We start from the raw sequence: 25,551 nt of genomic DNA, 5'->3' as shown, positions 1-25,551 counted from the left end.
CGGACGCGTAGGTCTGACGTAACGCCGGGCACGCCAATGGCGGGTGGGGGCGGGCCTGGGCGGGGCTCTCAGGCAGTCAAGGGACAGTACGGCCGCCTATAGGGTGGAGGGGTGGGGCCCGCAGGCGCCGCTGGCCAATGGGCGCGCTCGAATGAACTGCAGGCGACGCGTAGCAGTGACGGAGGGCTGGGACCTTGCCGGGGTAGGGCACCTCAATCCTAGCTGCCGAGAGCCCCAGGGCCATGCTTCGGAGGGCACTGCGGCTCGGCTTGGGTCCGGGCCTCTTGGGCCGGGGGCTAGGCGCACACAGAGAAGGCTCTACTCTGGGTAAAGCTGAGGGCAGCGGAGGGTATCGTGGTTCTGGGGTGTTCCCAATCTCCAGCGATGTGACCTTCAGGACTCGAGGTCCCGGTCCGCGTTGGGAAGACAGTGGGTCGCTGGGAGCAGGAGGTAACCTTGCCTGCCGGAGCTTGTAGAGCCTGGACAGGGGTATGGATCCCAGGGTTGCCCTTCTCAGGTGACATATCCCAGATCCTTCTGTGCCTGAACTTACCACCAGAATAGCAGCCAGGCAGATTCATTGGTGGCGCAGAAGTGCGTGAAATCCTGCTCGCGTGCAGGATGCTGTGCTTAGTGTTGTGGCCGTGAAGGAGGAAAGAAGAGAAAGAGAGGATTCGATATATGTCCTGCAGGTGCCTGAAGTGTAGCTGGAGAGGGAAGGCTTTAGTAGACCGGTTCAAGACTGGAGAGACCCCAACTCGGAGGATACCCTGCACTGCCAGTGCCAATAGCTAGTGTAATTATAGCAGTACATGGAACAGGTGGGAACGGAGATCAGCCTTGAAAGATGATGTTTACTGGCTCAAGGAAAGCATGAGTTCCAGGTTCTGGGGAACTGAGCAAAGGTTAGGAGGAGAAAAGTATTGTTCTTGTGCAAGGAATCAGCAAAGGCCATCCAGATAGAGAGTTTGAGTAGTAGTATGAAATGTACTCAGGACAGGTAAGGTTAAGTCCAGATCAAAGAAGGATTCGAATGCAGAGAAGAGTTTGAACTTTGAATTGGAGACAGTGAGAGAAGACTTGGCGATTCATGAGTTAGGTGTGAAAGACAAAAGGATTCATGTATTCAAGACATTTATTGAGCACTTAGGATGTGCCAGGTACTGTTCTAGACTGGAGATTCTATGGAGAATCTAGTACATAGTACATAGTACAGCATGAAGCAATCACAGATAAACTCAAAGTTGCAAGTGTGTTGCATGCTGCAAAAGAGTGGTTCATGCACCTATGAGATAGCATGACAGGAGAACTTGGCACAGTCTAGGGGGTCAGGAAAGAAGTCATCCCTGAGAAAATGATAACTGAGCTGAGATCTAAAGGAAGCAAGGAGTTAGCTGGGCAAAGAAGTGGGCACAGAGTTTCAAAGCAGGGAGAACACCTGTGTGGATCCCCTGTGGCGGGAATGAAGGGGCTGAGGCTGGAGCGTTCGGGGAGGACAGGGCAAACAGGAGCCAGATCATGCAGTGTCTCGCAGGCCACGTGAAAGATTTTGGACTTTTATCCTTAGGGTAATGGAAACCCACTGGAGGGTTTTAAGCAGGAGAGTGTGTGATTAAATTAGTGTTTAGAAGAGATCATTCTAGCCGTGATATAGAAAAGAAGTTGGGGGGTTAGACAAGAGGGGAATGAGTGGAAACAGGAGCTTTTAACGGTTTAGGTGGGAGAGACATCGTGGTTTGGTCTAGGGCAGTGGTGGTAGAGATGGGGAAAAAAGGGGACAGATTGGGGAGATATTTAAGAGGCACAGTCGTCAGGACTTGATAACAGACAACATGAATGTAGGTTTGCTGCTGGTGTTGGATATCCAGGATAAGGTGCCACTCAGAGGTCCGTGCTTCAGAGGGCAGTGCGGCTCTAGGTGTGCTGGGATCTCTTGGTCCAGGAGCCTGGGCTCAGGGGAGAGAGAGGTCTGCACAGGAGAGAAATACGTGTAAGTCCCCTAGCCAGTGGAGAGAATAGAGAGTGTCGGTTTTAGGAAGTTGAATCTTGCAGTGCTGGGTATAATGCACTCAAAGGAAGTGAGACTCTGGTGTAGAGAACATGAAGCCAAGCTGTGGAGTGCTGCTGGGTGCGAGTTGACCTCGTGAGAAGGAATGGCAGTGAGGACTGAACACTCGGTGTTCCGTTTAGCCCACCTTTTCCTGTGCCCATCCTCTAACACACACCCCCCTCCACCTCCTGGAAAGGAGATGTATGGCCCTCTTTGACCATAACTGTATCCCACAGACTGGCATGGAAAGGTGTCGGAGATTAAGAAGAAGATCCAGTCCGTCCTTCCTGGAGGGGCCTGGAGTCCGCTATGTGATACCAGCCACCTGCCCCCTGAACACTCCGATGTGGTGATTGTTGGCGGTGGGGTGCTTGGCCTGTCCGTAGCCTATTGGCTGAAGAGGCTGGAGAAGCGGCAAGGTGCCATTCGGGTGCTGGTGGTGGAGAGGGACCACACGGTGAGGTCTGGGGTGGGGCAGAGTCAGGAGTGGGGTGCAGACTCGTATTTTCTTAAGGACTCGAGGGGAGGAGAGAAGAGGAAAGACCTCAGTGTTTGCAGGGCCAAAGGGCAGGGACTGTGCTTTGGCCCTTGTTGAGAAATAGCCCCATGTTCTTCCTCCCTCAAACCAGAGACCTTGACAATAAGGTTTTTGCTTTGGGAAGCAAATTTCACAACGTTGTATGTCTTGAGATCTCAGAGGTCTGGCCTGCATTCGAGCTGTGGTTAACACAAACAGCTGTCACGACGCCCTTGGAGGTTCCATTACTTCTGAGGTTTCTGCTCTTTAACGGTTCCTGTTTAGCACTGCCAGCTGGTCACGAATCTTGCTCCTTTGGCCACATCCCTCTGTTTTCCACGTCCGTCTCCTGCCTTGCACTTCCAGGCCATTACCGTTTTGTACGACGGCACCCAGCCCTTTTTAGTTGACTGAGCCTCTCTGCTCTGTGTATCTTCTAATGAGGATTTTAATAGCTGTTGTCCTGGTTGGGCTGCTGGTTGACTTGCATATAGGTTTCTGCAAGTTTAGATTATAAACTTGCAAGTAGGACTCCCCTTTAACTTTGGGCACGTGGGACTTCCCTGGCAGTCCAGTGGTTAAGACTCCGCACTTCCACTGCAGGTGGTCCAGGTTCCATCTCTGGTCAGGGAACTAAGATCCCGCAAGCAGCAGCGTGGCCACAAAAAAATTAACTTTGGGTATGTGACTCTCACCGTCCAGTACGGTATTCTGCTCACACGGAACAGGGCCCACATCGCCTTCTCTTGTCTTTCCACAGTATTCCCAGGCCTCCACCGTGCTTTCTGTGGGTGGGATTCGTCAGCAGTTCTCGTTGCCTGAGAACATCCAGCTCTCCCTCTTTTCGGTCGAATTTCTCCGGAACATCAATGTACGTGCTGTGAGATTTGGGGGTGGGGTAGTGACCCCTCCTTTAGCCCAGAGAGGGGAGCAGCCCAGCTGGCTGGGCGAGCATATGGGCAGCTAGGGGTTGGAACCCCCGGTTTTCTTCCCAGCGGCAGTGCCCGGAGAGAGCTTCCCTCTGGCTCGGGGCACCGAGCCCGGGGGCTGTGGTGAGAAAGCCAGGAAAGCTCTCCCTCCCTTCTTGAAGTCAGCTTCTTGGAGGAGCTTTTCTTTGCACACAGGAGTACCTGGCCGTGGTCGATGACCCTCCCCTGGACCTCCAGTTCAACCCCTCTGGTTACCTCTTTCTGGCTTCAGAGGAGGGGGCTACGATCATGGAAAACAACGTGAAAGTGCAGAGGTGGGCGCCCGGCACGGCTGCCATGCTGCGTCTCAGCTGCCCGCACGCAGTGGGCTCTGACTCACTTTAGGAGCCGGGGTGACGGAGCCAATGAGACAGGCCCTGCTCCCTAGGAGCTCAGTCTGTCAGGAAGACGCGCACGGGCAAACCTCCGAAGCCCTGTGCTAAGTGCTGTAACACAGACACGGACAAAGCACTGCCGCGGTGGTTCCTAAGTTCCCAGGTGATGAGAACCACCCAGGACACATCCCTCCTAATAAGTCAGGATCTCTGGGGAGGGGCCCGCAAATCTGCAAATGTTTTCTCTAAGAGCCAGAGAGCTAAGCTCGTAGGCTTTGCCGGCCATACCGGGACTCGTGTAAAAGGCTGTGGGTCTCATGACCCGTCAGTCAGGACTATCATCTGAGCCTGTGAGCTCATCACTGGGCCCCAACGCCCCATCTGTCACCCTGGGCTCTAATCCCGGCCCGGGTTCACACCTCCTCACTGCTAGATTGCTCCCCAGCACCGTGCCAGGGTCTCCTCCACCCTCCTCTCGTCCAGGCCATCCTGCCCCCATATGGCTGCGCAGGCAGCCTGATCTCTGTGCCTGAGACCCTTTAGCAGAACCTTCTACGAGTTTCACTAGTGACATCAGGTCACGTCCTAAGTGCATTATAAATGTTAACTTGTTTAATCATCAGAACATGCCCATTTTACATGTGAGAAAACTGAGGCCCCCAGAGCTAGTAAGTGGTGGCGCTGGGACTTGAACCAGGCAGTTCGCCTCGTGAGTGTGTCCTTTTAGCGCATACAATGCTGTCTTTGGGCATGAAGGTCCCAGAAGGAGACAGTTGTGCTGGTGAGCAGGATTGTTCTAGGAGGTGGACGGGAAGGCTGTCCCGGGCAGAAGGAGTGGAGGGAACAGAGTGACCCGCCCTGTTGTGAAAGCACGAGGAACAGTTAGGGGGTAATAAGGTGTTTAGCGTGGCCAAAGGGAGGCTAGGGTGTCATAAAGGAAACGGGGGTCAGAAGCTGAAGAGCCTTGACTAGGAGCTTGCTCTTTTCCAGGAAGCAAGTAGGATACATGGGGAGTTGGGGGCAGAGGAGGTGACTTGTGGAGCTGGGGCCCATACTTCTCCCCCCAGACACTCACCCAGCACACATACGTAGACCCACACATTTCTCCAGGCAGGAAGGAGCCAAAGTTTGCCTGATGTCTCCGGAGCAGCTTCGGAAGAAGTTTCCCTGGATGAACACGGAGGGAGTGGCTTTGGCATCTTACGGTGAGGCTTGCGTGCAGAGGGCGTCAGGGGTTGAGGGGCACCTCCGATTGGGAGTCTCAGCACCCTGCAGCCGAGTCAAGGAGGAGCGCTTCCCTCCTGGCTGCAGGGCCTCTCCCGGGCCGGGCCGGCTCTCTGTCCTTCCGCAGGATCTGACTCTGGTGCAGTTGGTCAAGGTGACTCCCCAGCTTACGAGCCCTAAAGAAGAGTTAGGGGTGCAGGAGAGACAACAGGAGAGGAGGGTCCTAGCCCACCTTCACGCATCCTCGTTCTCCTCACAGGGTTGGAGAACGAAGGTTGGTTTGACCCCTGGTGTCTGCTCCAGGGGCTTCGGCGAAAGGTCCAGTCCATGGGGGTCCTTTTCTGCCACGGAGAGGTGACACGTGAGTCTGCGGCCCCGTGTCCACTGCTTGTGACCTCTGCCAGCCAGGACGCCAGCCCAGACAGGGTCTTACCTTCCCGCACAGGCTGAGCAAGGCCTGTGCTTTCTCAGGACAGGGGCTTCTCCCCTGGGGACTGGTCCTGGGCATCCTGACCCTGGCTCCTAACTGCATTTGGCCGTGACTCGTGATCTCCTGTCCTGTGCGGCCAAGTTCATCCCGGTTACCCTGTCTCTTTGCTTCAGTGTCTGTGGGAAAGCTTCCAGCCTTCCAGCTTTCTTTCCTCAGGAAACCAGTGGAATCTCCATCTCCTTCCTCTTTGAGGCCTCAAGGGCTTATTTCCTTTCCTTTTTCATGCAGGTTTCGTCTCTTCATCTAACCACATGGAGACCGCCATCGGGGAGAAGGTGACTTTGAAAAGGATCCATGAAGTCCATGTAAGTTCCCAGCCTAGGTGTCTCCTTTACCAAATGAGAAACGTAACAGCTATCATTTTGATCTTCTGCTACCCACTTCCAGTGTGGGTAAACTGAGGCTCAGGAAGAACTGGACTGCTCCCTCCACCCCCCTCTCTGGTGCCCATAGGTGAAGGTGGACCACAGCCAGGAGTACCAGCCCGTGGAATGCGCCATAGTGGTCAATGCAGCGGGGGCCTGGTCTGGGCGAATCGCAGAGCTGGCTGGCATTGGGAAGGGGCCGTCTGGTACTCTTCAGGGCACCAAGCTGCCCGTGGAGCCGAGGAAAAGGTGACTTGCCCAGGGCCGTGGAGCGGGGTGGGGGTGAGAGGAGAGTCGGGGAGGGGAGTTGCTGTTCTCGCTGCTTCTAACGCCGCTGGTCACGGCAGGTATGTGTACTTGTGGCACTGCCCCCAGGGACCAGGCCTGGAGGCTCCGCTTGTCGCAGACCCCAGCGGAGCCTATTTCCGCCGGGAAGGACTCGGCAACAACTACCTGGGCGGCTGTAGCCCCGCTGAGGTGAGCTCTGTGGGGTCGGGGTGCCGGGGAGAAGACAGAGACCGGGTATCGCTGAGCAGTCAGGCTTCTTTGGCGGGCCCAGTGCTGGTACTGATGTCACGGTCCCCTCTGGCTTTGACTTGGGGTCTCTTACCCCCATCCACCACTTACCAAGCGGACAGATTAAAGAGGCCAGCGAGGCCTGGGTCTGATGTGTGTCCCGGGCAACGTAAGCCTTGTCCCCACCTCTGCCCCCAGGAGGAGGAACCAGACCCAGGGAACCTGGAAGTGGACCATGATTTCTTCCAGGAGAAGGTGTGGCCCCATCTGGCCCAGAGGGTACCAGCTTTTGAGACTCTAAAGGTAACTGGAAGGAGACAGATGACCCAGACAGATGACCCCAGAGCATCTGGGCCCCGTTGGGGCACCCGCCTCGCAGGACCCGTCCCGTGAGCGCGCTCAGCGGTGGCGGAGGGTACCGTGCGCCGAGCCCAGCCGGGAGTGGGTGGGGCAGAGCGCGCGGCAGCCCTCCCGACGCACCGCGTCCTGTGCCCCGCAGGTGCGGCGCGCTTGGGCTGGCTACTACGACTACAACACATTTGACCAGAATGGCGTGGTGGGCCCTCACCCCCTCGTCGTCAACATGTACTTTGCGACGGGCTTCAGTGGCCACGGGCTCCAGCAGGCCCCCGCCGTGGGCCGGGCTGTGGCAGAGATGATGCTGGAGGGCCACTTCCAGACCATCAACCTGAGCCCCTTCCTCTTCAGCCGCTTTTACTTGGGAGAGAAGGCCCAAGAGCACTGTATCATCTGAGCCTGCGAGCTCTTCGCCGGGCCCCGCCCCTGGCCCGTGCTCACACCGCCTCACTGCTTGACTGCTCCCCAGCACCACCAGGGTCTCCTCCGCCCCCCTCTCGTCCAGGCCATCCTGCCCCCGTATGGCTGGGCAGGCGGGCCAACCACTGCCTAAGGCCCAGGCTGGCAGAGAACGATGGGGTGGGACCCCAGGACTGATCATGGCCCAGGCTGATGCCACCCACCAGGAGCCCAGCCGGACAGAACACCTCAGAGGACCTGAGCACCGTGGCCCAGGACTGGCTCCTTCGTGGGACCGACCCAGAAAGACTGCCTCTGCCCCTGTCGGCAGAGCCCAGGCAGGGAGCATTCTGGGGCAGCCTGACCCAGGTCTATGGACTTGTCTACTTAACCTGTTCATCGATCAAGAAACGTGATGAACGCCTTCCTTTCAGTCTTCTGTCCCTTCCTCTTTTCACCTCATGTTACCCCACTCGCCTTTGATAGCGGGCTGGGAGAAGCACAGGAGCGCTCTTAAATCCTGGGTGTTAGGCATCTGGTTTGCACGTTAGTGCCTCCTTTTCCTGAGTTCCTGACCGGCGGTGGGGGGACTGTAGAGGGAAGGAAGGTGTTCATTCATCAATTCATTACGTATTCAGTTCCAACTCTCGGCAGGCCCAGGGCTACATATTAGAGATATACCAGCAGGCAAAGCATGGCATGTGTTCTCCCTGGAGAGTTCTCACCTGTGCCCGGCCCCTCGCCCCTAGGTCAGCTACAGCGCAGCCCCTGCGGTGCTGGGAGAAAGCACAGGACACAGATGCCTCACCCCAGCCGGATGTTTCTCCCTGAAGGTTCCCAGGGAAGGTGACCTCTGAGCTGAACCTAAAGGATGAGCAGTTTAACACAGTGAACGCAGGGTGATCCCAGGCTGAGGTAAAAGCATATACAAAGGCCTGGGGCCAAGAATTAGCAAAATTCAAGGGACTCAGGTGGTGTGTCCCCGCTGGGTCACGGAGAGGTAGTGAGGGGCACAGCGGGGCCGGGGCCTGAAGAGCCAGCTGTGGACCTTGGCTTTTCTGTGCACAGGGGCCACTGAAGGGCTTTCAATAGGGAAGCAACATGATCAGATTCTCCTTTTAGAGAAATCAGCCTGCCTGCCTTGTGGAGAAGAGAATGATGCCGAAGCAGGAGACCAGACAGCAGGCTGTCACTATAGTCCACGTGGCAGAGACAGCCAGGCCTGCACCATCACGGCAAGAGGTGCACGGACCCGAGAGGCAACAGTAGCAGCGAGAAATGGGGTCACGTAAGACTCCAGGGTTCTGGCTTGGACAACTGGATGGATGTCATGCCTTTCGCAGAGATGAGCAGTGTGAGGGACAGAGTGAGTGGGACAGTTTGGGACATGTTAAGGCTCTGCCTACAGGACGTCTGGTAGAAATATCTAATAGGGGTTGACTCACGGTTGCACTGAGGGGGATGTGGGCTGTAGGTAGAGATGTGGGCGTCAAGGAGAACGACGGCATCACCCTGGGAGGGGAGAAGAATAGGGGGCTGGTGTGGGGCGGGGGGAAGCTGGAGGGGCTCCCGCCATATTTAAGAGATGAGGACGCTGAAGAGGTGGCCAGAGGCAGGAGAAAAGCCCAGAAAGTGAGGTGTCTCCAGAGCCTGGGAGGAAGTGTCAGTGGTATAAACACACACATGAGGGCTGGATTCAGTATCAAGAGGGTCCGTGGGGACCTTACGGAGGGCAGCCCCAGGGAGAAATGCACCCAGTGGGGTTGAGTGTGGATACTTGTTCAGAGGGAGAAGTGAGTGGGAGTAGAGACAGCTAGTAAAGTGCCCACTCCCTCCCTAAGTGGCCTGTGGGGAGAAGAATGAAACATAAAAGATGGAGGTGGACCTCCCGATCATCAGTTGGGAACAGTAGAAGCCCCTGAGTTGGGGGGTGAGGATGGGTGGGGAAGAACCAGGACCAGTTCGGTGAGCAAAAGAGGAAGAGCCACCTGAATGCGGAATGAACTCAATGAACTCACGCTGAAAGAGAGGCAGGAAACTTGCCAGGGGCCAGGGGCCAGGATGAAGCTGGCTAAACCCAGCGTCCGTGTTAACCCTGTAAGGCAGCCTCCTTTGGTGCCCAGTATCCACTCACCCTTCCTTCAGCACAGATGCCCCTATCTACTGGTCGGGAGGGAAAAGGCCTTCATCTGGCTCCTCCCCCAGAAGCTACTTCCTCCAGGACAACAAATGCTGCGCTTGTTAGGAAGGCGGTAATGAACCCTCTGCACTCCCACAGGGCTTTATTCAGGCTACAGGACAGCACTTAACCCTTGCACCTGTCTTCCCTGTGCGAGGGACACTGGGACCTAGCCTTCACCTTTGCCCCAGCACTGAGCTTGGCTGTCCTATGCTTGTCCTATCCTTGGCTCTCAGTGTGTTTACCTGAGTTCCTCTTTGCTTCCGCTGGAGCCAGATCGATCCCTGGCCTCAGGGAATTTTCACTGTAACAGAGGTAAGCTGCTTGAGCACACGTTCCAAATACTTAAGGTCCTAGAGGGGATCTCAGCGAAGAAGGTGGGAAGGGCAGGGTTAAGAAAAGTTTTCCTGCATAAGCTGCAAAAATGACCCTTGTCAGAAGACGGGGGTTTTTGAAGAGCAGAGTTGGGAAAAGAGAGGACATCTTGGGTGGAGGGGACCTCAGAGCACAGGCACAGGGCAGGGAAAATGGAGGTATACTCCATGCAGAGTAAAAGGAACCCTTTTACTCTGAGCACCTGGGCACTAGGCTAGCTGTCTGACAGGCTTTATCTCATCTACTCCTTCCCACAACACTAGGAACCAGATATCATTTCCATGACGAAAGTGAACCTCGACAAGCCCCGCACTTCCCCAAGGTCTCACCTCTAACGTGATGAGCCCTGGATATGAACCCCAGCCATCTGACTCCTGAGCTCCCCCGGTATAATTCCTTTTCGCTGGCTGGTGAGAAAAGCAGGAAATCAGATTGAAAGGGAGATCATGAATCTTAGATCGGCCCTATTAAACCACCTCCACGCTCCAGCATTTCACCTGCACAGCAGTAGGCGTGTTTCCCAAACCGGCATGCGAGGAACACTGCTCAGGAAGATACTGACATTCCCTCTGGGGTGAAACAAGCTTGGGAAATGCCAGGTGCTGTATCCCCGCCTGGGTGCTTCACGCTGCTCATCAACATCCCGAGGACGCTAAGAAGTCCCTTCACTCTAAGCCAGGCCTCGCCACCGTTTGCCCGTCACACTCGGCCAGGCGTTAGTGCCCGCGGAGCCGTGCCCGCTGGGCCATGAACTTCAGGGGAGCGTGCCAGGCGCCCCGGCCCCGGGGGCTGCCCTCACGGCTGCCAAGGCCGCCGGCCTCTCCGCCTCACCACTGACTGTGTGTGGCCATTGGGAAAGTCCGGCATCATCTTCCTCACTTACCTAAAAAGAAAAAAGGTATAAACGCTTCCCTGGCAAGGCGTCGAGAAGACTCAATGAATGAAGTAAGGAGTTTCTGTGTCCGCGACAGAGAACACAGCCGAGGCTGCAGGTTCTCCTGGTGGGTTTTGGGGAACTCGGGAGGAAAGACTTATCTCCAAGCTTCCGCCCGGTCCTTAGCTGCGCAGATGTCCACGAACCTCCCTGCGAGCCCGCGGAAGTGGGCGCGGAGGGCCCGGCCGCCGCCCCCTCGGGTCGGGCTTGGGGCGTGGGAGCGGCGGTCGGAGGAGGAGCCGCGGGCCGGGAGTCTCGGCGCTTCCGGGGCAGCGGGCGGCCGGCTGCACTTCCCGTGGGCGAGCGGCCCGCCGGGCTTCGGAGCCCGTGCCCCGCACCGGCCGCACCGAGGTAGCGCCCCGCGCACCCCGGCGCAGGTGAGCGCTCGGGGAGGCGCGGGCGGGAGCGGGAGTGGCGGGGCCCCGCGGAAGGGGCGAGCAGGCGAGCGGGCGGGGCGGGCAGGCGGCTGGGCCGGCAGGACTCCCGCGGGCAGTGGACCCCTGCGTTCGGCCCCGTTAGCGGCCCGGTCCCCGGTCCCCGGTCATCGGTCCCGGATTTGCCCCCTCCCTGCGGCACCTCCGGCCGGTTCACCGCCGTCCCCTCTGCGCCCCTTCACCTGGCCGCTCGTAGCACCCACAACGCGGAAACGGGTGAAAAGGCCCCCAGAGAGAGCTGTCACCTTCTCTGTCGCCAAGAAGTTCGTGCAGGGAGCCCTCCTTGAGCTTGAGGAGCCTGCCTGGTTCAGGTGGCTTCGGTCTTGAACTGTAGATTCTTTTTCTTCCAGGCCCTCGCGTCCTTCTCTGCTCTGTCGCAGCCTCTCCCTCTGCTCTTCTGATGGCCTTTGTGACAGTGTTTCAGCAAGAACAGGGCTTTACTTAGGGTTACAGGCCTACGGAGCCATCCCTTCCACAGTCATTTCACGAACCTCTACGATGGGCTGGGCATCGTGTGACAGCACTGAACAGGACAGAGTCAGCCCTCGTCCTCTACCTGGGGGCACTAGGAACCACACACACCCTGACAAGTGCAGCTAAGAGAGGGGAGGATGGAGTACACACTCCCCAAGCTGATGCATCTAACCCAGGGGCCACGGAGGGTCAGGAATGACCCATTGTCAGAGGAAGTCACATCTAGTTATTTTTAAAACCTTTTTAAAAAATTGAAATACAACCCCCACACAGAAAAGTGCACAGATCTTAAGTGTACAGCTTTCCCAGTGTCACATTCCTGTGACATTCCTGTGCAGCCCGCACCCAGAATAAATAAAACATTACTCGCACTCCAGAGTTTTTTTGACCGCACCAAACAGCTCGTGGGATCTCAGGCCCTGACCAGGGATTGAACCCTGGCACCCAGTAGTGAAAGCCTGGAATCCTAACCCCTAGGCCACCAGGGAACTCCTCGGATGCCCTCTTATGCCCACTTCCAGTCACTACTTTCACACATGGGTAACTGCTATCCTGGTTTCTAACATCATAAAATAGTTTTATTTGGCTTTGAATTTTGGACACTTGGGATCCTACTTATGTACTTTTGTGTATGGTGTTTTATACTCAATATATAGATTGAACCCCGTTGCATTTAGCACTTGTTCATGTATTCTCGTTGATGTGTAATTTTTCACTGTATGGATAGACCACTATTTCTACATTCTACCGGATACTAGGATTGATGGGTATGGTTGTTTCCAGTTTGGGGTTATTGTACATAGTGCTGCTGAGGCGTTCTTATGTTTGTGTTTTGGTGAGCATATGTTAGCACTGCTGTTGGGTACATTCCTAGAAGCGGAATATAGCGCCAGACAGTTTTTCAAAGTCCTCCTACCAATTTGCACTCCCACAGGCAGTATATGAGTTCTGTCTCTCCACATGCTTACCAATACTTGATATTGTCTGTCTTCTTCATTGTAGCCATTCTGCTGAGTGAGTGGGAGGTGGGGTTGCACTGAGGTTTTAATCTGCATTCCTCTGGCGACTAATGAACTGTGCATCTTTTCATACGTCTGTTGGGCCTTTGGATATCCTTTTGTGAAGTGTCTGTTCAGTTCTTGTGCCCATTTTTCCAATAGGTTGTCTCTCTTTTTCTTACCAGTTTGTAAGAGTTCTTAAATATTCTGGATATGAGACATATTGGATATGTATTTTTAAAATATCTTCTCTCTCTCAGGAGATTGCCTTTCACTGTCCTTACTAAGAAACCAAGTTGAAGGTAGATTTTAACAAAGAAGAAGGGCCCAGTGAAAATAATAAAATGTCTGGCTTTAAACTAGCACAAATAGCAGTAATAACGCAGGTATTCCAATAAGAATATAGACTTGTATAGCCTAGAGTTACTACTATTTCCTTCTGGTAAATACTTCTGAACAACATGCTTTTAAGTTATTTGAAATTATTCTCTATTAGGAAGATACAGATTGCAAATTTTCCTCTTTCTTTGGTCCCCAGACATTACTAAGACTTTCTGTCTGGTTATGGTTAAATATGAACAGAAGTAGATATTAATGAAGTATTTGCTAATGAAAGATGAAGATATTATAAAAAGGTAGGGAACAGACTCTTAAAGCTAAACATTGCTGATTCATTTGCTCTAATAAGACAACTATTCATGAATCAGTTCCTACAATTCATGTTCTCTGACATGATTCTTTGGAAAATAATGCCAGTCTTCTGTTAAATTTTTAAGCATGTGACGTAATCATTGCGCTTTAACTTGGGATGGTATTTCAATAAGTAATTACGTGTGATAGTCAACCTATTTTGTAGTCAGCCTATTTAGTTAAAAGTGTTATAAACATACTCAAATCTCCTGAAAAAGAAAAAAACCAGTAAATCTTGTTTTCTATTTATACTATGATGTTACATCTTCCCTTCACTTCACAGGCAAAACTTTAAAAGTGTATAATTACTGTCTTCATTTTCTGGCAGGCGTATCATTTGTTCCTCATAATCTAGTTTCTGTTCTAAATGAAAGTGGGGTTTTATGTAGGCAGTTGGTCATCTCCTAATTTTCTAATTCAAATGCTTCTTCTTAATCCTCACTGGCCATTTGACATTTTTCACCAACACCATTGTAAACACCATCTCATTTTCAAAACTCTCTTTCCTTGCCTATCATAACATTGCGTCCTCCTGATGTGTCTGCTTGTAAAACTTGCTCCTCTCCGTCTTTTAACTGTAGGTATTCCTTAATGCTTTGTCTCTTTCCATGCTACGCTTTCCCCAGATGATTTGAATTGTCACAAACAGGCTGATGACTACCGCATCTATAATTCTGGCCCTGCCGCCTTCTTCCAACTCCAGACTCATTTTAAACATATGGCTTGGCATGTGTCTCCATGCGAATATCCCACTAGGATCTTAAACCTACTGTTGCTTTATAGTAAGTTTTTATTATTCTGGTAGTGGAAGTCCTCTTAAAGTTCCTCTTTAAAAATCTTAGTGTTTTTTTTAATCTAACTGCCCCCCCAAAGCCTTTTTCAAAAATATATAAAGAGCAGTCATTTTGTAAGCTCAAAAGGGAACTAATGTATAAAGGCGTAATTTGTAAACTGTATCCGTCATTAAATTCACTGCTGGCACAATCTATATTACATTCAATGCCTGCGTATTTACTTGAGACCTACAGCAAAGTAAATACAAAATAAGTTCACACCATTTCAGTTTAAAATGACCTTTAGTACGCATGTGGCATAGTTTCAAAACTAAGGCAGTTTTCTAAAACTAAGGAACTGTTTTCCAAAGACCAATTTGCTACATTTTGCAAAATACAGCAACACTAATTAAAATGCTTCACATTCCGTGTTTGGTCAGTAAGATATATTCCTATGTGACTAAAATACAGCTAAGGTTTTAGATTTTAACAACCAAAGTAACAATACTTTTGATATATAATTAAATTGAGGGAGCTCCCTAGTGGCCTAGTGGTTAAGATTCAGCGCTGTCACTGCCGTGACCGGGGTGTGATCCCTGGTCCGGGGACTGAGATCCTGCAAGCCTCGCGGCCAAAACATTAAATAAAAATAAAGTAGTGGGTGCTTTTATATACACACACTCACTCACACATATATTTGAAATTTTTGACATGTTTAAACATCTTCAGAATTTACAAAATGTAGTGCTGAAGGCATATGTACTTTGTTAGATATTTAGCAAAACTTCAGCACAATGATTTACTTTAATACAGGTTATAAGACTTCAGTTTTCTGCCTGCTAGAGTCCCATCTTAAATCTGACTTTATAGCAAAATTAGTAGTTTGAAATTTATTTCACAAAATCAAATCCCAAGATTTGCCAGGCAATTTTCAATTATTCCACTGCTTATATAAATCGAGACGAGTGGTTCCTTGTGTCAGAGTTACCTGGAGAGCTCTTAAAAAATACAGATTTGGGGGCCCTACTTCTGAACTATTGAATAAGAATTTACGGGGCAGCTATATTTTTAAAAGCCCTCTAGGTGATAATGATATACAGCTTAGTTTAGGAGCCACGGCTGCAGCCCACTAGATCAATCCTTAGTTACGTCAGAATCCTGGGGTACTTGTTTTTTGTTTTGTGGCTTTTGTGCTTTTTGGGGTTTTTTTTGTTTTTGTTTTTTGTGACACACTGCACGGCTTGTAGGATCTTAGTTCCCCAACCAGGGATCAAACCCAGGGCCCCGGCAGTGAGACAGCTGAGTCCTAACCAGTGGACCGCCAGGGAATTCCTGGGGTACTTGTTTAAAAATCACATTCCCAAGCCTTACACCCAGAGATTTGATTCAGTAGATTTGGGATGGGGCCCGGGAACTGGCATTCTAACCCATCATTTTGTTTGGTCCCTGTATTCATTCTCTGTGCTGCATGACAAATACTACAAATTTAGCAACTTAAACCAACACCTATTTGTTATCTCATAGTTTCTGTGGGTCAAGGGCCCGTGAAAGGCTTGTCTGAGTCTTCCGCTGGAGTCTCACCCGGCCGCAGTCCAGGTGTTAGCTAGGGCTGCAGTGCCATCACAGATGCAAATGGGGAAAGACCCTCTACTAAGCCCCCTCAGGTTGTTGTTTGTTGGCAGAATTCACCTCCTTGAAGTTGTAGGACTGAGGTCTGCTTTCTTGCTGGCCATCAGCTGGACACCACTCTTGGCTTCTTGAGGCTGCCTGAAGTTCCTTGACACTTTGCCCTCTCATGACATGGGAAATTCTTCCAAGTCAGCAAGGGAGTCTCTCTCCAGTCTGCTAAGATGAATTTTTACACCCACACCTACACCCATGCACATACATACATATGTACATAATATTCATTTATATGTTATATTTATATATACACATCTTTTTCTTTTTTTTTTTTTTTGCGGTACGCGGGCCTCTAACTGCTGTGGCCTCTCCTGTTGCGGAGCGCAAGCTCCGGACGCGCAGGCTCAGCGGCCATGGCTCACGGGCCCAGCCGCTCCGCAGCATGTGGGATCCTCCCGGACCGGGGCACGAACCTGCGTCCCCCGCATCGGCAGGCGGACTCTCAACCACTGCGCCACCAGGGAAGCCCTATACACATCTTATATAACAAATATGTATGTATTGTATGTATATACACATATACACACACACACTTGTTACTGTGTATATGATGTGTATATACATTTATATACATATGCAAACACACACACCCTACAGAATAACACAATCATGTGAGTGACATACTACAACCTTTGCCATATTCTATTGGTAAGAAGTCATGGGTCCTGCCCAACACTCACAGGTATGAACACGGGACTACCTTAGGGTCTGTCCACCACAGTCCGTAACTCCTCAGAAACACTGTATTGTGCCTCTCTAGCTATTAACAATTAATTGCAGCACTTTTACAGACATTGTCCTGCAAGTTCTAACGCATCCTCCCTGACAAGCGTTTCAGCAAATGTTTGAGAAGCCAGTGTTGGAGCCTTTGAAACCGGTGTTCTTAAAGTCAAAAATCACATGAAGAGTAGATACTAATTTATCCATCAAAGAAGTGAAAAACTCCCTCAAACAATTTAAATCTCTAAGCGGACCCGGTTTTTGTTTACTTTCTGGCCGCACCACATGACATGCAGGGATCTTAGTTCCCCAACCTGGGATCGAATCTGCGCCCCGCCCTGCAATGGAAGCGCAGAGCCTCAACTGCCGGACCGCCAGGGAAGTCCCAAGCAGACCAGTTTTTAGCACTCAGATTCAATGCTTTCCCCATTCATTAGCCTCACATACAATCAAACATGGTGTAGTAGTTTCCTACTGCTTCTGTAATAAAGTACCACAAGCGTAGTGGATTCATACCACACACATTGATTATCTTATAGTTGTGGCAGTCACAGTCTGAAGTGGATCAGCGGGGCTGCATTCCTTCTGGAGGCTCTAGGGAGGAATCCAGGTCCTTGCCTTTTCCGCCTTCTAGAGGCTGCCACCTTCCTTGCTCACAGCCCCACGCTACACCCACCTCTGCTTCTGTTGTCACATCTCTTCTCTCACTCTGACCCTCCTGTCTTCCTTTTCTAAGACCTTTGGGATTACATTTGGCCCACCTGGATAATCCAGGCTAATCTTCCCATCTCCAGACCCTTAATCACATCTGCAAAGTCAGCTTCTGCCAAGTAAGGTAGCTTATTTTCACTGGTTCTGAGGATTAGGATGTGTATGTCTTTGGGGACCACTGTGCTGTCACCACGGACAGTGATTCCAGCTTAACAGAAATGGGATACGAATTATATAAGATACATAATCATACGCCTTCATAGGTTTCAGAACATTCCCTATATAATAGATATTGGAGACCAGTTAGATATTGAATAATACTTAATACACTTTGGATTTTATACAGTGAAACTTTACAGTATTTACCTCACATATTAAGTTCCTTCATGTAATATTGGAAAAGCATTCTAAAAACACTGATGGTAACAGGCTACTGCTTTTTCTATTTTTTTTTTTTTTTCAGTACATGGGCCCCTCACTGTTGTAGCCTCTCCCGTTGCGGAGCACAGGCTCCGGATGCGCAGGCTCAGCAGCCATGGCTCACGGGCCCAGCCGCTCTGTGGCATGTGGGATCTTCCCAGACTGGGGCACGAACCCATGTCCCCTGCATCGGCAGGCGGACTCTCAACCACTGCGCCACCAGGGAAGCCCTCTTTTTCTTTTGAAGAAGCTCTTTGCTAATCTTCTATCAAGTCTTTGTAATTATCTACAAAGTAGGTATTTAGGTCTATATCATTCTACTGGATGAATGTCTTCAAAGCACAGGGAAAAGTGACTACATAACAAATCAGAGAATAGACAGAGTGAGGGATGAGAGCTTCCAGTTGGAGATTTGGGTTCATTATCTTCTCACCTGCCTGACAACTATGTCTCCCATATCTCGACCATATCTCGATATAGACTGTTATTAAATCTTGTAAAGATTAATCGTATTTGAATGTGATGGCTCCACAGCCTCAGCTGTACAGAACTGAAAAAGTAACAAGGAAAATGCAGTATGGTTTAGACTCTAGGAGGTAGACCGTGTATACAGTTAATGGAACTGGTCTGCATTCTTACTCAATTATCCTTTGTCAAAGATGCTATTTCCTGTGTTTGAACTTTTCCATAACATCAGTCACTAGGGCTTATACCAATCCACTTCCAGTGGCTGTTGGGCAATTGGATTTCTTCTTAAACAAGCAATGAAAAATGGCAGCTACCCCAAATCAGCATGTATCGCCAAAAGGGCACGTCATTTGATAAAATGAGAAACTGAAACTTAGATCTATCTACATCTGTTAAGTAAAGTGTTATGTCAATTTTGAACCTTTAGGCTGTCATTAAAAATATCAAATGATTCTCCAGTTTTTAAGTGTATCAAGGCCAAATGATGAATTTTCAAATTAAAACACAATTGAAAAAAAGATTTAAATAATATAAAAAGCAAGTAACATTGTGTCTACTGCTGGGGGTGGGGTGGGGAGGGGAAGGACATCTTGAATGGTTGAAATGAAGATGTCAAGAAACAGCACTCCTGACCAGGAAAAGGATTTCAAAACCTAACAGTGGTTAACCAGGCACTGCCTCAATCTCACCACTTAGGGGCTGAAATCCAAAGAATATTAGATAGGAAAAGAAACGCATGTCCTTGTTAATGTTCCCCTTTTCACGTCTTTTTAGCTCGCTTAGCAGCTCTCTGCTTTGCTCTTTCAAATGTGCTTCTGGTCCCGAGTCCGTCTCACTCCTGCTTCTGCTCCCACACCCCTGCACCCACTACTGCTGCAGTTGAAGTTCTCCTTTTTTTTGAACTTTGATATATTTTCATGAATCATCAGTATCTCTTGTCTTCTCTTCATCAGCTTGGCATAAGGGTGTTCAGCATTTAGCAGAATGAAGCATTTTTGTCCAACATTGAAGGACATTCTTTAAATTTTGAAAACTCTTATCTCAGCGCGTCTATTCAGACAAGCCGTTTTCTCTGTGAGTTCCCGGATGTGGGAGGGGGTTGTTTTGACCTCTGTAGATCCATCAAATAGTGAGAAAGCAGTCCTTGCTCTAGAACCAAGTTCTCCACCAGCCCTTCATCTTCAGAAGCCACTAGAACACAGTGGCTCCATCTTGGACCAGGGTGGGCTCTGCTCCACACAATGTCCTCCCAGAAACCTAGGCAGAAAGAGCCTCCACCATCAGGGACATCAGGTCATTGTGGTGTGAAGAGAACATGGCCATGGCGTTTTGCCCGTCTAATGGTCCTTTGCATTTCCATATAAATTTAGATGCCGTTTGACAATCCCTTCTCTCCCCACCCCCACCAAAAAAAGAAAACCAAACCAAAAACCTTCCAGAATTTGGAATAACATTGAATAGATCCCTCCAATATCTAGATTATTTTAAATACATACTAACCCACACTATTTTCTAAGCCATTTTACATTTTACATAAATCGTCTCATGTAATCTTCACAGTAATGCTGAGCAGGCTGTAGTATTATTTCCATTTCACAGATGGAAAAGCTAAAGTTTAGGGTTTCCCTGGGGCGCAGTGGTTAAGAATCCGCCTGCCAATGCAGGGGACACGAGTTCGAGCCCTGGTCTGGGAAGATCCCACATGCCGCGGAGCAACTAAGCCCGTGTGCCACAACTACTGAGCCTGCGCTCTAGAGCCCACGAGCCACAACTACTGAGCCCGCGTGCTACAACTACTGAAGCCCACGCGCGCTAGAGCCCGTGCTCGGCAACAAGAGAAGCCACCGCGAAGAGAAGCCTGTGCACTGCAACAAAGAGTAGCCCCCGCTCACCACAACTAGAGAAAGCCTGCGTGCAGCAAGCAACGAGCACCCAATGCAGCCAAAAATAAATAAATAAAATAAATTAAAAAAACCAAAAAAGCTAAAGTTTAGCAAGAGTAAAGTAGTTTACCAGAGGCCACAGTTCATAAGAGATGAGATCTAGGACCTCTGCCTGCAGAGTCTGCAGCCTTTACCACTATGTACAGCTGAGGGAGGGAGGGAGAGAGGAAGGGAGGGAGGGAGTGGAGGGAGATTGGGTGGGTGGATGGAGGGACGGAGTTATTCAGGGGAAGGCAGACCTGGAGGAAAACTCCCCCAAGGTTTCTTACACGTGCTCTCTCTCTACTGCTCAACATCTGTCTACCTTGATACATAATTATTTGTCCAAATAGTAACAGACCTTCTTCTCTGATTTCAGCATTTACACAGGAAGTTCTTACAACGAGCTGCCTGCCAGCCGCCCTTCCCCAGATCCCGAATGTAACCCTGGCCAGGTGGCGCAGAGAACAGTCACTCTGCTGGTCATGCTGAGCTCATACTCTGTAAGTCTGACGGCTGCACAGATCGGGGTTCAGCTAGCAACCTGATCCCAGTGGCGTCTGTCCCTAATCCCCTAAGGGATGAGGGACCGATTTAGAGACTGAACCTCTGTCAGGCACCAAGGGAGAAAGAAATGCCAGAGCCCACCCACTGGGACTGGGAGTAAGGTTAAGTACAGCTTTTGTGATCCTTTCTCTCTGTCTCTTGTAGGATGGATGTTGGATGAGGTCAAGACTGGGTCCCCTCCCTTCTCCCGCTTTACCAATGCCTGATCTCATGGGGTTAGTTTGGAGCCCACCACTATGGCATCATCAACCTCCATGCCAGCTCCTCGTTCCAGGTCCAAGAAGCCTCTGGGCAAAATGGCTGGTGAGTGGACACAGACTCCTAATTCCAGGAGGCTGCCTGGCCCCCAAACACAGGCCCTGGAGAGACGCAGGGAGGCTGACGGGGTGGGTGTGGGGGGGTCCTGCTTTGACTTCAGTGCCCACAGGCTCTGTGGGGAGTGAGGGGGCGTGCATCAGGGAGCCTTCAGTCCTTTTGGCTCACAGCTTTCCCAAGTGTGCTCAGCTAGTCTTCCCAGCCTGGAAACCACTGTGCTGAGTGCTTAACAGGGTGTCACTTTTTAACTAAATCGCCCTGAACCATTCAGAGGTAGGAGCCAAGGAGAGAGAAAAAAACAAATCAACCTCCAGGACACCACACTCTCTGTCCCGGTCAAAATGGGGAAGCTGAGCTGAAACCATTTGGAGTACTCACAGTATGCCAGACACTGCATTATCTCCGCTGATCTTCAACAACAACTAAAATGAACCCATTTTACAGAAGAGGAAGTGGAGACATAGACTGACTTGCTTATGGTCGTATAGAAAGCAAGTAGCAGGTCCACAATCAAATCTGTTGCCCCACTCCAAAGCGTGGCCCCGGATCACTCAGCTCTAAGGTCTTCAGGTACCCTGGGCAGTGAGTGGTCCTCTTGCACATTTCCATTTTACCCATTTAGCAACAAGCTAGGATTTCTCAGGGCCAAACAGATGACAATCCCTGGCTCTCTCCCTCCCATAGTGGGTAGCCCCTTAATCTAAATCCACCTCCCCTCAATGCTGAAAGTGGGTTTGGGGCCTAATTGATCTTTACCAGCTTAACGTAGCTCTACTTTCTGACTCACGGATTGTCAACTAGTCAGCTTGTGGGAAGTTCTGGTTAGGATAGGCTAGGGGGGTACCAGCAATCGAAGGGCGTGGAGCAAAGCCATCTTTCCCAATCAGGCTTGTGAAACAGCCAGAGTTCTTTTCTTCCTTCCTTCCTTCCTCCCTCCCTCCCTCCTTTCCTTTCTTCCTTTTTTCCCCCCTCATATTGTGGTTATACCAAAAGCTTTACAAAAAATTATTGAGGTATAATTGACATACAACATTCTATCCGTTTCAGGTGTACAGCATAATGATGCAACATGCGTATACATTGTGAAGTAATCATTACAACAAGTCTAGTTAACATCCATCACCATACGTAGTTACAGATTTATTTTCTTCTTGGGATGAGAACTTTTAAGATCTATTCTCTTGGCACCTTCAGAATATGCAGTATGGTAAGACAGGCGGGCATTACATCCCTGCTGACTTATAAAGCTGCCAGAGTTTTCATGTGTTCCCGAAACCTTTAAAGATAAGGGAGACTTTGGGGCAAGTCCTGAGGGATGTACACAGTAGCAGAGCAGCAGTTGTGAGAAGAAGGTGGACAGGGGAGATGGGCTGACCTCCTCCCCGCGGTGGCTCCTCTCTGGAGGGGGGTCGCCAGGAGACCCCTGCTGAAAGCTCCAGGCCTCAGCAGTGCTTCTTCCCCGCAGACTGGTTCAGGCAGGCCCTGTCGAGAAAGCCCACAAAGACGCCCGTCTCCCCAGAAAACTCCCGCAGTGACGGTTCACAGCCGAGCTCCTCGGACAGGCCCCCAGCCCTGGGCCCCAGCTCAGAGGCGTCTCCCACCCCGCCACCGACACCGACACACTTGGGCGCCCACGGCAGCAGTAGCAGCAGCAGCGGTCGCTGGAGCAAGGACTATGATGTGTGCGTGTGCCACAGCGAGGAGGACCTGGCGGCCGCCCAGGAGCTGGTCTCCTACCTGGAGGGCAGCGCTGCCGGCCTGCGCTGCTTCTTGCAGCTTCGCGACGCAGACCCCGGCGGCGCCATAGTGTCCGAGCTGTGCCAGGCGCTGAGCAACAGCCACTGTCGCGTGCTGCTCATCACACCGGGCTTCCTCCGGGACCCGTGGTGCAGGTACCAGATGCTGCAGGCGCTGAGCGAGGCCCCCGGGGCGGAGGGCCGCACCATCCCCCTGATGTCAGGCCTCAGCAGAGCCGCCTACCCCGCCGAGCTCCGATTCATGTACTTCGTGAACGGCTGGGGTCCCGACGGTGGCTTTCGCCAAGTCAAGGAGGCTGTCACGCGGTGTAAGTTACGGGGAAGGGAGAAGGGGAAGGGGCTTCGGCCATAGCGCCTGCTCTACTTGGGCTTTTAGGAGACACCCAGTGTGGCCTAGTACAGGCTTCAGTTCAGAGCACTTAGCAGACGCTGCGCTTTTTTTTTTTTACAAATAGGTTTGTGGCAACCCTGCGTTGTCAGATGATGGTTAGCATTTTTTTTTAGTAATAACATTTTTAAATTAAGGCATGTACATTGTATTTTTTATCAATTTTTTATTGAAATGTAGTTGATTTACAAGGTTGTGTCAATCTCTGTTGTACAGCAAAGTGATTCAGATATAGATATATATAGATATATATATACACATTCTTTTCCATTATGGTTTATCATAGGATATTGAATATAGCTCTCTGTGAAGGCACGTACATTGTTTTTAAAAACATAATGCTATTACACTCTTAATAGACTACAAAAAAGTGTAAACACAACTTTCATATGCACTGGGAAGCCAAAAAATTTGTGTGACTCATTTTATTGCAATATTTGCTTTATCGTGGTGGTCTCGAACTGAACCTGCAGTATTTCTGAGGTCTGCCTGTAGTTCAGAATGCAGGCTCTGGGAAAATAACTGTGTCACTTGGACAAGCTACTTAACTGCTCTGTGCCTGGGTTTTCTCACTGGTTAAATGAGAATGAAACTATATACATAAATAAGTATGTACACTAAGTAAATTCAGAACGTGGCCTGGCACATGTAAAGTACTTGTGACAGGCCGAGCCTAGCGCGTTATCAAGTCCTCAATAAATATAAGTCACTATTATCATTATTAGTATTAATAGTATTAGGTTTCTCTCACTGAGGTCAGGTTGGAGATGGCCACCAAGAGCTGGGAAAATGCCAGGAGGGACCCTGGTTTAGTAACGCAAACAGGTACAAAATAATAGGAAAGAATTGCCTACCATAAGCGTATCCAGGGAGGGGCCTTGTATTACAGTGGGTTTAGAAGTAAAATAGATTAAAAGGTAGCGAAGACAGGGACATGTGGGGGAAACAGAGATGCTGGGATTTGAGGAGGGTGACAAGCCATGTGATTCTCTTTCGTCCCTTTCAGATCTGCAGACCCTCAGCTGACACTTCTCACATCAACACGGATGCAGACAGTTGGAGCAAAGCTGGAAATGGAGTGAGAGGGCCTAGGACCCTGGGTTCCATACATGTGCCAAGTTATGAGGAGTAAGTTTGCAGCACTTTGTATGTGACCCTGGGATCAGATTGTCTGTGGCCTCCATAACCATGGGCTCCCAGGAAGGTCCCGGGGAAGCTGGGGACTCCCCCAGGAAGGCCTGGGGAAGCTGGGGACTCCCCCAGGAAGGCTGTGAGGGAGCTGGGGACTCCCCCAAGAAGGCCTGGGGAAGCCAGAAAGTGGAGGTGGAAGGAAGCGTGATACCAAGATGTCACCCACGCGCTGCCTCCTGTGTGACTGGACGTGAAGCCTGGCACATCGTGCCCACGTCTTCTTCCCCTGGAATCGGGCACTGGTGTCTAGGTGCCTTCCTCCTGAAGAGGTGGCTCACCTGAGTAAGGAGCTGGAAGCCTGGACTGCGCGCCTCAGCTGGGGGGTTTTCCCAGTTGCCTGCGGAAGCCCTGAACAGGTGTCAGGAGAGAACAACAGGTATAGCGTCTTTCACACTCACACTCTTGCCGGCGTCTCCCGGTGAGTCGTTCACTTCCGAAAGCTGCATGGAAGATGCCCTCAGCATGTCTACAGGACAAATACTGTCCTGTATTTGTTTTCACTGCACGCCTGTCATTAAAGACTCACACCTAGAAATGAGTCTGAAGAGGGGACAGAAGAGGGGAGGGAGCAGGTGGGGTGAAGAGGAGGAAAGCTCAGACCCTTTAGCTGGGATCAAAAGCCCACCCACCAATGCTCTGACATATGGGGGCCTCATCAGGCATCTGGCTAGAACTCCTGCTTTTACAGTAGTTCCTTCACCTCTGCACTCAGAGGAATCAGTGTATTTCTTCTGGCAGATCGATGGTCTACCTTGTAGGACAGGCAGAGTTTCATTCATCCGTTCTTAGTAAAACTTGGTTGTTGAACTGAAATGAATTTATGATTCCCCTGATGTGTACTTTTGTGTCTCTTCTCCCTCTTCCCCCACCATATCTCCTCCTTTTACTGAAAAAAATGTATATATATATATATTAAATTGAGATAGAATTGACATATAACATATTAGTTTTAACTGTACATGATTCTCTATTTGTATATATTGTGAAAAAATTTTATTTTTAATTACAAATTATCTTATTACATACAAAAGGACTAAAGAATAATGCAGTGTACACTCACGTACTCAACACCCAGCTTAGAAGCCAAACCTCACAATCCCCATGTTGCTCCCTTTGTGCCCTTACATTCTCTTCCCTACTCCCACCAGAAGTAACCACTATTCTGAATTTTGAATTTATCATTCTTAGCTTTTCTCTAGAAATTTATTACATATGTATGCATCCCTGACAATATATTAACTTTTACATGGTTTTACACTTTACATAAATGGTGTTATATTCTGCAAATTCCTCTTTTTTTTTTTTTTTTTTTGCCATGTTTGTAAGATGTG

The 25,551-nt window shown here is 50.3% G+C and overlaps 2 protein-coding genes across 8 annotated transcripts; both read left to right on the top strand.

Annotated features, from left to right (window-relative positions):
- Window positions 1-168: 168 nt before the first annotated feature.
- Window positions 169-7,743, top strand: FOXRED1 (FAD dependent oxidoreductase domain containing 1). Of its 5 annotated transcripts, XM_060017695.1 has the most exons (11): window positions 169-327; window positions 2,287-2,507; window positions 3,328-3,438; window positions 3,692-3,810; window positions 4,981-5,075; window positions 5,354-5,455; window positions 5,813-5,889; window positions 6,038-6,198; window positions 6,297-6,426; window positions 6,664-6,768; window positions 6,965-7,743. In XM_060017695.1, exons 1-11 carry the CDS (start codon window positions 243-245, stop codon window positions 7,217-7,219), a joined length of 1,461 nt encoding a protein of 486 aa, XP_059873678.1. In that variant the 5' UTR covers window positions 169-242; the 3' UTR covers window positions 7,220-7,743. The 5 variants fall into 5 exon arrangements, with proteins under 5 accessions (XP_059873678.1, XP_059873679.1, XP_069397003.1 ...); XM_060017696.1 differs by lacking the exon at window positions 3,692-3,810 and having other exon boundaries at window positions 4,985-5,075; XM_069540902.1 differs by lacking the exon at window positions 169-327 and having other exon boundaries at window positions 2,353-2,469; window positions 6,965-7,738.
- A 2,964-nt stretch (window positions 7,744-10,707) lies between these two features.
- On the top strand, window positions 10,708-25,127 carry TIRAP (TIR domain containing adaptor protein). Of its 3 annotated transcripts, none has more exons than XM_060017699.1 (5): window positions 10,708-10,776; window positions 20,382-20,505; window positions 20,714-20,872; window positions 22,350-22,949; window positions 24,036-25,127. In XM_060017699.1, the coding sequence occupies exons 3-5, from the start codon at window positions 20,806-20,808 to the stop codon at window positions 24,053-24,055; spliced, it is 687 nt and encodes a 228-aa protein (XP_059873682.1). In that variant the 5' UTR covers window positions 10,708-10,776; window positions 20,382-20,505; window positions 20,714-20,805; the 3' UTR covers window positions 24,056-25,127. The 3 variants fall into 3 exon arrangements, with proteins under 3 accessions (XP_059873682.1, XP_059873680.1, XP_059873683.1); XM_060017697.1 differs by lacking the exon at window positions 10,708-10,776 and adding an exon at window positions 10,995-11,086; XM_060017700.1 differs by lacking the exon at window positions 10,708-10,776 and adding an exon at window positions 18,998-19,154.
- The last annotated feature ends 424 nt before the right edge of the window (window positions 25,128-25,551 follow it).

This window comes from Delphinus delphis, chromosome 8 (assembly GCF_949987515.2).
Source record: "Delphinus delphis chromosome 8, mDelDel1.2, whole genome shotgun sequence".
NCBI lineage: Eukaryota > Metazoa > Chordata > Mammalia > Artiodactyla > Delphinidae > Delphinus > Delphinus delphis.
This window is presented reverse-complemented; position numbering and strand designations above follow the sequence as displayed.